We start from the raw sequence: 12,582 nt of genomic DNA, 5'->3' as shown, positions 1-12,582 counted from the left end.
TGATAACCACAGGACATATAGAAGAAGCCGAAGAGAAACCCGGGACGAAGAAGAAACAAAAGGTATCCGGGAGCCTTCTAACACTCTCACACAACGGCGCGCCAAAAAATTATGGGCTCGATAACAGATTCGGTGGGAATCGAACTGAAACCCGACCTAGTTGACGTTAGTAAAACGAGGGATGACTTGGGCCAAATTTGTCCTTGTATCAGCCGACTCATCCCTCTTGTTACGACTCGAGGCTGTTTGACAGTCTCAAGAGACAAATCCATCCCCCCCCCCCAGAAAAAAACACTTCTCTAGGACGGACAGACTGCCTTATACAAGAAATATCAAGCGCCAGACCAACCAGCACAGTACGAAGGCAATGGTCACACAGCCGCCTGTGTTCCAACAGTCCTAGTCGTGTTTGCAATGACCCAAACTGAGGGCGAATGATGTGCGATCCTTCAGAAATTTATCAACCTTATTTTTGTACCGTTTCCCCAGTACAAACCACGAGAAAGGCAAGTGGCCGAACAAAGTGGCGACCTTCAACTAGCACAGAGGAAGTAGTAGAACCGAGTGGAAATAAGAAATAAAGCCTTGTGGGATACATCCACCTATGAGAAAGATACGACGTAATGCACTACTCATATGGTTGCTGAAAATTCGTCGACAGCCCAGGACCGGTTCGGCTCTACTTGAGACTGATCTATTAGGTGCAAGGCCCGAGTTTCTGTAGGCGCAGTCCCCGAGTTTCTGTCAACCTTAGGTTCTACTTGAAACCAGTTGCACGAAATCAGCTAACTACACTCATTTGCGAACTAATTTGATTTTTCGAGAGATCCACCTGAAACCCATCTGAATTTCTCATTTGTGATGTTTCCAGGCTACTGAATGTGCTGCACCAGGCCGCCTCATGTTTCAGTCACTAAGATATTCAAGGTATCGCAATACATGTCTATTCGTAATGCGCTACTCATAGGGTTGCTGAAAATTCGTCGACAGCCCAGGACCGATTTCGCCCTTTTTGGGGCTCATCAGGTAGGCGAATTCCCCGGGTTTCCGTCAACCTTATGTTCTGCTTGAAACCAATTTGCACGAAATTAGCGAAATACACTCATTTGCAAACCAATTTGGTTTTAACGGGAGAATCACCTGGAACACAGCGGAATCTTTCGTTTAAGATGTTTTTAAGCACCTGAATGTGCTTACTCAGACCTCATCATCATTGTATTTCGGTAATAATGATAACTGTCCGGCTGTGACACCGCCATCCGGCAGAAACACGAGGGCTGAAAGGTTGCCCAAACAGGAGAAGTCGAGATGCAGAAGTTGGGTTCGAACCACGGACCTTCCGTTCGGTACATTCGCGCTCTAACCACTGAGTCATTTCACCCCCCGATGGACCGAGATGCTAGTGTTTCGAAGCTAACCCTGCTTTCCGAATGCTCCTATTTAAACTCGAAAAGCCCAACAGTAGTCAAGACCTCACATTCTTTCCATATTGTATGTCGGCCACACGCTGAATGTGCCACAACTAAAGACAAACTGTACCAGTGGAGGAGACCACAACCCATAACACACTGAAACAGAAGTGTTTCTTGAACGAGCACTATTCACTATGCACTTCCATGGCACACAACCGGTTTCGCTCTTCTTGAAGGGTATCCAGTCGGTACAGTCCTTGAATTTCCGTCGGCACATCCAGCTGAAGAAGATCAGGTGGGGTTCCGTTGAGTCCCCCGTTAAAACCGAATCAGTTTGCAAGTGAATGTATTTCGTGAGTGGAGACCCCATTGCAACTTCGGGAAACAATTTGGTGCCCCGCTGGCTCACGCGATTAATGTCTCATGGTAGATGACCGATGTTTTTCATGGATGAGATTTACTGCCAAGTGGTTTTGGGAGTCAGCGGTGTATCGTAAAATAATCCTATCCATAGGAAAAGAAAAACGGGTGCCAAGCCTGGTGTCCTCGATGAGTACTCGGACCCTACTCAATAGACAGTCTCAAATCGCGCAAAGTCTATTGTCCCACTGTCAGGCGGGGGTTCTTACCAAGCTTGAGAAAGCTCAGTGGTTAAGGCGCGAAATTACTGGCCGAAGGGTCCGTGGTTCGAACCCACACTCAGCATCTCGAGTGCTCCTATGTTTGGGCGGCTTGGTAGTATCGCAGTCCTCGTGTCGCCTTCGAGTGACATGGCAGCTAGGCACCGAAAATGTTAAAAAAAAACTCGTTCAGACGTAGCACCCTTTCGGTGCCTAGCTACTATGCCACCCGAAGGTTGCACCAGGACTGAGATACTGCCAGGTTGCCCAAGCCTAGACAAGGAAGGCCTTCAGCTGTAGCACCCTTTCGGTGCCTAACTGCCATGCCATCCGAAGGAAGCACGAGGGCTGGGATACTGCCAGGTTGCCCAAGCCTAGACAGGGGAAGTCGAGATGCGGCAGAGGTCGGATTCGAACCACGGACTTTTCGGTCAGTAAATTCGCGCTCTAACCACTTTGGCCATCTCGCTGAATAAGTATACATTATTTTTTTAAATGCAATCTGCACAGAACATACCTTGAAGTCGAAATCCAACCCCGCAGAGGCTAAGACGGGAAGTGTTGGGTGTGACTCGATTACATTGACGGCACCATCGGCGTCGGCATGCAGCCACTGCACAATACCCTCGGACTCTCGATCCCAAACGTAGAAGAAGCCATCATCGCTCCCACTAACCACGTACTCGCTGTTCGGGCCGAAGAATGTGGCGCTAACAACTGGAAAAAAACAGTGCAAAGAGGGAATTTCGTCGCGTTAGGGTACAAAAAAGCAAATTTTTCGGGTTTTTTCCTAATACAGGGTGTATTCCCCTCGCCTGATCATCGCTCCTCCGATAGTGAAAAGGCAGTTCATCGTAGAAACTTCACAAAGGGGGGAAGACTACCTCCTCAACCCCAAAGAAGGCCACACTTTTCGCAGGCTTGGGCTTGTTACATCTAATAATTGAGTTCCCGACATTGCTCGTAGCCACTTGTACCTACAGGTGCTCACACTAGGATGGAAAAAATTTCTGGAAACTTCAGTCTCTTTGTAATACACTACTCATGAGGTTGCTGAAAATTCGTCGACAGCCCACGACCGGTTTCGCCCTTCCACTTTGGGCTCATCAGGTAGGCGCGCAGTCCCCGAGTTCCCGTCAACCTTATGTTCTACTTGAACCCAAATTGGACTGTTTTCGACAAATACACTCATTTGCAAATCAATTTGGGTTTTTCATTAGAGACTCAGCTCAATCTCTCGTTTGTGATATTCTACGACTGAATGTGCTGCACACAGGCTGCCCCATGTTTCGGTTGGCACAATATTGGAGATATCGCAGTATATTTCAATGAAGGAAACTACTCACAAGGTTGCTGAAAACTCTTCGACAGCTCACGACCGGTTTCGCCCTTCCACTTCGGGCTCATCAGGAAGGCGCGCAGTCCCCGAGTTTCCGTCAACCTCATGTTTTAACTGAATCTCTTCTCTTTTGCCCTTACCTCATTAGGGAGTGGGGGGTAGCTAGATTATACAAAGTTGTTGTATGCCAGCGTATCAGACAATGTCCATGATATTCTACAAAACAGAGCGATTCACTCAGGCTCACAAAAACACAAGGTGATCGAAAATTCTTACTTGTCTGCATATTACGGTGGCCAGAGTATTTGTGTAGATACGGACTGGAGGGACGGCGAGTATCAAATAAGTAGATATCTTCGTCATTGTAGGAGGCCAGGATAGCTGGGGGAGGATTGGGGGGAAAACACGAGTTATGAGACACAAGGAGCATGTGGGGTGCTCGAATCTCTTCCACACGAGTAGCTGTGAACCTACCATCGCCCTGATTACTGTATACCGCCGCGGTGACACTGTACTTTGAAGACTCAAGGTTGTAGGATGGATGTGTCGTGGTGGTACCTTCACCTCGACCGTTGGTGAACCGAAACGCTACCTGCGCACGACCTCTGAGGCCATTGAGGACGGCGCGAACTCGACGTCCGAGTTGGGCGGACAACGAATGCAGGAAATTGTCCGAATCAACATCCATCTCGTCCGCCTCCGAAGAGTCCGATGAGTCCACATCTCCGAAGGGGTTCGTGTGGTCGCTGGGGGATGAGTCATCGAGACCGGCGGGAAAGACTGGAGGAGTGCGACGTCCGAAAGATCGGAGGTGTGCGGCACCGAAACAGTGCAAATAACCACTTCGTGGGTCACGACCATCCATTTTGCGCCGATCATAAATGCTTAAAAGAAGAGGAGGGAAGCTGATGAACTGGGTGACGCGAGCAGCATTAGGAGAACGGCACAGGTGAACTTAGCTGCTCGGACAACCAGTCACAATGAATCAATCAGATCCGGCGTTTTTGTTTGTTCCCTTCGTAAAGCTACAGGAGCATTACATGAAAAGATTGCTTGACAGTATCGCCAGTGCTGTATGTTAACTGGGAAACATACGGAGGTTTGAACAAGAACAATGACACCGTTTGGCAATCGCACTTGGCGCGTCGGAGACAAGACATACAAAGGCTCCCAAGACAATCTACAGACTTTTATAGTCGATCTTGCATAGAAAAAAACTCGTTCAGATGTGACCCCCTTCCGGTGCCTAGCTGCCATGCTACCCGAAGGAAGCACGAGGGCTGGGATACTGCCAGGTTACCCAAGTCTAGACAAGGGGAAGTCGAGAGGCAGAGGTCGGGTTCGAACCACGGACCTTCGGGTCAGTAAATTCGCGATCTAGCCACTTGAGCCATCTCGCCCCTTGCATAGAGTCCTTGTATTTTCGAAAAAAACGTGGAAAAGACAGGACGATTTCCTCTGTTCTCTGTTTTTGGAGAGAAGGGCTCAGGAGGGGGGAGACTTGATCAGAAATCGATCCATAAAGGTTGTGGACTGCACTAGTCATTGCCCGGATACTGGGACCGATGCGCCTTGGTACAGCCCAAGTGCCAAGTGAGCAATGTGAGGATGTAACGACTGAACTATATAAAACTAATGAAGTTTGCTGAGTAAAACAATATAAGCAACTGATTACAAATCTATCAAAAGGGCTGGCAGATTTTGGTTCACACGAAGTACAAGACGGATGAAACTTCCACTCGGAAAGCCCGTCAATAGGTGTGACCACGTGACGTGGTTTCTGAATGTGACTGTATTCTGTCCAAATGAGAGTCAATCACACTGGTGTCCAGTTGCTCGTTAATGTTGAAACACTGGCCGGAAAGTCGGCGGGTTCAAGAGTGCCTACTGGAATTTCTTGAGATCCGCACAGCTGACGAAACAGCTGTACAGCGCATCCCAGTCTTGCAGCATAGCCTGTCTTCACTGATAGGGTGAAATCTCATTTGAGAATTACACCAACCCGAGCGGAATGTGGAAAAAACGTATCGAACAGTGGGAACGGGGGAAAACAGTTGGAGAGAGAGCATCGCATCGGAGTGACCCGTCTCAGCACCATGAACAATGAGATCCGGGACCCTTTAAAGATAGTTCCGATCTGGGGCGAGATGGCCCGATGGGGTTAGAGCGCGAATTTACTGACCAGAAGATCCATGGTTCGAACCCGAACTCCGGCCACTCGACTTCCCCCGTCTAGGCTTGGGCAACCCGGCAGTATCCCAGTCCTCGTGATTCCTTCGGGTGGCATGGCAGCTAGGCACCGGAAGGGTGCTACAGCTGAACGATTTTTTGCATGGATATTCAGACAACAACGATTTGCAAACAGCACATTCTGAAAAAACGAACGACCTACCGAATAATTGATTCGTTTCGACCACACAGGGCGACTTCGTTCGGGTAAATTGGATTGGACGCGATCGAAAAGAATTCGGAGAAGGGTAGCCAAAGTATACTGCGGGAAAAGAACAAGATGGGAGAAAGGAAAGTGATACGTATAAACAGGACGTTTGTTGGCACGATGGGAAATTATTACAGGCTTCGATAAATACACTCATATGCATATCAACTCGGAGACTCTGATGAATCTCATGTTTATGATATTCTTCAACTAAATGTGCTGAATGAAGGCCGCCTCGGGTTTCAGTTGGTGCGATATTCGAGATATCACAGTATATTTTCATAAGGGAAACTACTCACAAGGTTGCTGAAAACTCTTCGACAGCCCACGACCGGTTTCGCCCTTCCACTTTGGGCTCATCAGGTAGGCGCGCAGTCCCCGAGTTCCCGTCAACCTTATGTTCTACTTGAACCCAAATTGGACTGTTTTCGACAAATACACTCATTTGCAAATCAATTTGGTCTTCACGGGAGACTCGACTGAATCTCTCGTTTCTATGAGGTTCTTCAACTGAATATGCTGCACACAGGCCGTCTCATGTTTCAGTCGGTACGATATTCGAGATATCGCGATACATGTACAGACGTGATACACTACTCACAAGGTTGCTGAAAATTCTTCGGCAGCCCACGCAGGTAATTCTGCGGGAACTAAAACACTTTCTTTCCTTTACGAAAGTATCACAGGCCTTCATACAGTTACACACCAAGGTCAAAGTGTTAATTTGAAGCGCTGGATTGAAAAATGTGACCTCATTATCATCAGTATCATTGTATCTTCATTTCCGAAATAAAGACGATAGAGGGTATCGATTTTACGGGCATCTGTATGGTCAACAGTAGCATGAATCACAAATGATGATCAAAAAGACCGGCGAACGACCACAGAAAATTCTATTTAAAGGCCTTACAGTTCCAAGGAGAGCGGACAAGAGACACACGCATTGCAAACTCAGAGACGTCTGCACAAAGTACATTTGTCTTGACAGACACCGAATTCGCGGGAGCACCGCAGGACTGAGAATCCGTAGTTTACGGCACTGCAAGTTTTCCGGGCAACCAAGAATCCGTTCCTCAAATATCTCACTGCAGAACTGTTGACGACATTCTGCGCCAGCCACAGTGTGTGAGATCCTCCGTTCGTTAAAGACAGGCCTCGCAAAGCAAGACAGTCACGATGTACGGAGGCCAGCCCTCCATAATAACCGAACATTACATCATGTGGACGGATGTGTCACGTGCAGGACACGGACCAAACGAAGGCATGCCCTGAATGGTTGAGAACGCCAGCCAATCCGAGTCGAGCATCTTGGACTCGACGCTTCTCGCCCCGTCACGGAGAATCTGGCACGACCTTGTGGAACACTCTGTGGCTACCCTATAGATACAGCTGTCTTTTGTCTCTATAAACGGGTGTCCTAAGCTGCCGTGCCTTTTGGTATACCATAGTGAGTGGAACACGAAGTCAAAGGACCGATACAGAGGTGCAAGATCGTCAATCAAGCCGCAACTCATGATCATCACTAGTGAAAGCAACATTGCTACTTCATTGCCACACAACCTTGTCACTTGATTTGGACAAAGCCTTACATAATGGGAAGGGGAAAAATGGACAGAGAACGAGATCTAAGACTAGCCTACCACGAGTATCCCATGTGTCTACTCTGTAAGACAATCTAGATAGAAACTAAAAGCATGAAAGCTACTGACATCGGTTATTTGCCATCTCGTCCAATGCCTCCAGCCGAACTCAGGGCGGCGTGAACCTAGAATGGAAAAGAGAACCCAAACTTTTGCCAACTTCCTTCATTCCCCTCCACCATGTCAAGTTCCCTCCACCTACGCCACTGCGAATCGAGTGTGGATTGGTACCCTCTGCCTCATCAAAGGGGAGAAGAGCGAGAGAAGAACGAATGTGTGAAAGAGAAAGAAGGGAGGCGTCAGCAGTAGCCTGTTTTCGCTTACACGCCCTGCTGTATGCAGCAAGTACGGCGACCCGGCTGATTGCACCACGCGACGGCCGATGTGGCATGAGAGTATTGTTAATTGTGTAGGTCATGGTTGTACGAGAGCTGGGTGCCCACACGTAGACAGGAGGACGATTAGGATCCTCAACCAAAGCCTTTGGCTCAAAAGCCTAACCACAAATCGGTGGTCTTCGGTGTAGGGACAGCTCACGTTTTGGGGGAGAAACCTACAGGACGAGAGGACTATGTTAGTCAGACATCTACCTATTGACCATCCTGGTATGAGAGACTTTGTGAGTGTCACACGTACACTCTTCACCGTAGCTTAATAGGTTATGGAAAAGCCTCTTCATGACGGTCAAAAAATCACATCGTACTGTAGACCAGTAGATGCGAGGCTTCAAACGTACTGACACACCTTTAGGTGCGAACTGGATTCGTGTCCTTGAGGTCAGTTCACTGACTTCATCGGACCAGGTACAACTCATTGCCCTCCGCCCTTCTATGACGGTCTGACCGACGGCACTCGTGCCCTCTTCCTTTTCAAGAAGGGTGTCACCAGGGCAACAAGGTTCTCACACGCAACAATTTAGACGAGTTGAAAACCGGCGTGCATCTCAGCGAGGCACCAGAGAGTCGTTCAGCTGTAACACCCTTTCGGTGCCTAGCTGCCATGCCACCAGAAGGAAGCACGAGGGCTAGGATACTGCAAGGTTGCCCAAGCCTAGACAGGGGAAGTCGAAGGGCAGGGTTCGAACCACAGACCTTCCGGTCAGTAAATTCGCGCTGTAAACAGTGAGCTATCTCGACCCGGTAGAGAACGCAACAGGAGTAAAAATGCAAAACCAGACGTTGTACGCACACTCCCAGACATTGAAACGAGGACAGAATCACGTTAGATCCAGGTTAGAACCGACCTAACACTAAAGTTGAGTTCGTAAATTACAACCTGAGAGCAGGATGCCTTCGTAAAAAAAGTGATGAGGCTCTGTCGGACCAAGTGACAAATTGAGCTGAAGAACGCAGGAAATAAGATATTTATCAGGAAGGCCAGATTCCTGGAAGCAACTACCAAATGCCCGAAATCTACTGAGACTCTCAGCTCCGCTGGGTGTCAACCAGACAGACAACGCCCCCTCAATATGCAGCGCGTCGCAGACTCGTGCCAAGGCCAGACCGCGTGCGTCAGCATTGGACCAAGTGCAGACAGTGTCCCTCCAATAAATAGCCTGAGACCCTTGTACATTCGCACTCGCACACACTCACGCCCTCGCATGTTCGGAATATGGCTGTTGTGTTCCCTTCTGTGGGTCTTTTTTTCGGCACTAGGCAGTGGAGCAGATCAGCAGTTAGATGCCACAGATTGGCGAATCAGCAGATATGACAATATTGTACTGAATTTCAATTTGTTATGAATACAACGAGTCGGAACCTCGGAAGCCAGCCACTTGGCTTGACGAAGCTTTTGTGTCAAAAGCGAAACGTTGACCAGCAATAAATTTACCGATTGTTACATAAATTTTCCGAAAACGAGTTAGTGTTTGGCTCCCTAACTCACTCCATCTTGCTTCCAGCCTCCAAAGAAGATTTCTGATCTGTTCAGGGTAGCCCAATATTTTGAATTGTAGAAAAAGCAAGCTTTTGCTAAACTGAACAACTAAACACAACGGGTTTTAGGAGATTAAAATTATGTCAGTAGTATAGAAAAACCATCCGACAGGTGAAGAGCGTCTGAAGATACNTAGACACGGACAGAAAAATATCGAAGGTTATGAAACGTTTAGGTGTTGTTTGCCTTTCAGGATCGGGTTCACGTGAACCTCCCTGTGCTCGGCTGGAGACACAGAACGATATGGAGGCTAACTGACGCCAGTGGCATTCAAAGTGCCCATTTCCATCCACATTGCCCAGCTGTGTTTTAGTTGTATGCACCTCGGACGCTTCTGATTGGTTAGTTCTAGGTACTATTCCAGATCCCATTTTTCTCTCTCCATTATGGGGTTTTACTCAATTAAATTTACAAGGTTGTACATTTTAAAGCATCAGCATTCTTTGTTGATGTTGTTGCCAGTGGTGATGGATGTAAGCAGGCTGAACATTACTCACTTATCCGCTTTTGGTGTCCGAACATCGATAGAAAATACTTGACCGTCTGCGCCAGCTGATAGGACAATGTGAGGTTCCCCATGCGGGAGGGCGAGTTTGTGACAAGAACGATTGTGTGCCACGAGGAGACGAGGGGAACCGACAAGAGAACCGTCTGAGGCAAGCTCAGCCAAGCGGACCTCCGAGTCACAAGCACAGGACACTATTTTAGTGTCATTAGTCTCTGGGAGGAACTTCACCTGTGTTAGAAATAAGAGGGTAAAAGAAGCAAAGTTGTGTAATATACATTTCAACCAAAGGAACTTCAGTTGTGTCCTGCCGTTTATGCTATGAAAAAAGACCAACAATGTGAGACCAGCCTTGAATAAAGAAAGAACGCGGCTCGCCACTGGTGAACAGAACAGACGCAAGGTACGTTGCCTGAATAAGCCTTGCAGGGGACTAAAATGCGCTGCATATTTTACATCTGGGAACAGACCTCTCATTCCCAATGCGAATAAAATATAAGTATCAAAGGAATCCGCTATGAGAAGCATGCGCCATCTGGAGACTTCAGTATACTTGGAGTCCGCGACAGTAGAGGAAGATAGGCTGTTTCTCAATTTAACTACTAGATCGTTTTCAGTAGTTGGATTTCAGAAGCAAAAATGTGTGCAGCGGAGCCTGTCAGGGAGACTGTTTATGGTCAAAGAAAAACGGACAAACCGTGGATATCACCAGTGGAGGTGAGCTTAAGGCAACACGCGCTCCTATCAAGTATGGTACAAAATATATTTTAATGTAACGTGAGCGATTCGGTGCGGATCAATTTCTCAATTTAACTACTAGATCGTTTTCAGTAGTTGGATTTCAGATGCGAAAATGAGTGGGTGGTGCATGTTTAGGGTCAGAGAAAAACGAACAATCCGTGGGTATCATCAATGGAGATGAGCTTAAGGCAACAGGCGCCCATATCAGATATGATACATATATATTTTTTCATGTAATGTAGGCGATTTGGTGCAGATTAACCAGGAGGCAAGTTCAATCGCAACTTTTTCTTGACGAGCACGCTACTCATTAGGCTGCTTGGAATTTCCTTCCAAAGCCCATGACTGATTTCATCCTTTTTGGAGTTCACCAGAAAGGCGAAATCTCCGAGTTCCCATCGACTTTGTTAATTTGCAACCAATCAAATACCGTGCCTTGACTCAGACAAGGTTGCCCAGGAAAAATCAGTCATGACCCAGCGCCACATCATTCTGGAAAACCGTGGCTGTTATAAACGATGTTCCGATGATGACGAACAGGTCAGTTAGACGAGAAAGAAAATTTAAGAGCCATCGATGCCTTTCTAGCCACGCGCGATCAGGATGGTGAGCCACCTCGAATAACTTGGAACGAATTTCTGGCATGAAAGAACAAGAACAGAATGATTGATCTGTGTGGGGAAGGGGGAAAATCCAGGAGTACTAATAGTATATACAAAACAAAGTACACGCTAGGCTCTCGATGTGAAGTTGTTCACGGCAGTCTACACCCATCGGGATAGAAGCATTCCGATCAATGGATTGACTGCATGCCGTTCGCACTTTGTCCAATCGGCTGAAATGTGTTAATCATAGCTCGAATTGAATGACCAACCTAGAACTTACGAGATACGCCATTCTGTGGACAGCGACATTGTGGTCATTCGACCCTAACTGTCTTGGGGTGATGACAAAATATTAAAATACAAGTGCAGCATTAATAGTACAGAATCCACTACCAACCACGGAGTCAAGTGCCTCATACACTCACACAAACCATCAATGGCCTGCGGGTCCGTACGAACCGGTGATATGAGTGCCAGCAGAGTAGTTCAACAGTAAAGTAATGTTGTGGGTATTGACGCACCGGAATCGTCAACAACTTTGCGCGGTTGTGTAGCTACGAATGTGACCGGTTCGTGGCTGTGAGTCCCATGGCCTTGTCATCGCCTTGGTAACTACGATACTGACGAAGTCATCCTCGACTTTCTTAAGGATCATTATTCCTCGGAAAACGCCATGAATTGGTTGAACAGGGTGTTGGAGCATTAATCATTGATTGACTGGTTCTGATTCAAATAAACGGCCCTGGTCGTTAGGATCGAACCCTTCAAATCTGTGAAACCGATTTCCCCGGTCATAGTGCAACGGTGGATACTACTGATGGGGCATGCGAGTAGTGTTTCCTCGCAAATCCGCTCCACGTCTCTTGAAAAGTGAGATCTACTGAGGAATTTGTGGACTCGCTTTGTAGCATTTACTTGCATTTGAGCAACAGTCAATGAATATCTGGAAAACTTCAGGAAGAGGCGTTCAAAGAAAGGATGGATATTCAGTTTTTTCTAAATAGGATGCATAGGAGAGTTTTGCTTCCCTGTCCAATAGTCTGTAACCGGTCAGTTGATATTTTCTAATAAATAGCTCCGCAGCGGAGGCTTGATATTTCGACCTTGTTGCACCAACCTGCACTCCCCCCCCGTCTGTATTATCCGTCAAGCTGTTGAGTTGCGCACGCGTCTGGCTTGGAAGCTGTTGCGCCCAGCTAACATGTGGACACGGATCGGATCGATACACAAGTCTACGTCTACTCTCGTCCAGTTAACACCGACGGTTCCGATAAACACAACTGATTAAAGTGCAACGTGACCTTCGTGTGTGAACGTACTATAAACAATAGGCTCGAATTTACATGTC

General features: G+C 47.4%; 1 protein-coding gene across 1 annotated transcript in view; it reads right to left on the bottom strand.

The window, feature by feature from the left end:
• T265_08061 (hypothetical protein) overlaps positions 1-12,582 on the bottom strand; it is a gene marked incomplete at both ends in the record, with an annotated part of 38,573 nt that overhangs the window by 9,484 nt on the left and 16,507 nt on the right. The window contains 4 exons of the mRNA XM_009173756.1: positions 2,550-2,749; positions 3,648-4,255; positions 5,764-5,862; positions 9,881-10,119. Of these exons, the coding sequence (XP_009172020.1) occupies positions 2,550-2,749; positions 3,648-4,255; positions 5,764-5,862; positions 9,881-10,119 (1,146 nt within the window). The remainder of the gene's footprint in view (positions 1-2,549; positions 2,750-3,647; positions 4,256-5,763; positions 5,863-9,880; positions 10,120-12,582) is intronic.

The sequence above is a fragment of the Opisthorchis viverrini genome (assembly GCF_000715545.1).
Source record: "Opisthorchis viverrini unplaced genomic scaffold opera_v5_201, whole genome shotgun sequence".
Lineage (NCBI taxonomy): Eukaryota > Metazoa > Platyhelminthes > Trematoda > Opisthorchiida > Opisthorchiidae > Opisthorchis > Opisthorchis viverrini.
The sequence above is the reverse complement of the archived record's forward strand: the minus strand, read 5'-3'. Positions and strand labels throughout refer to the sequence as shown.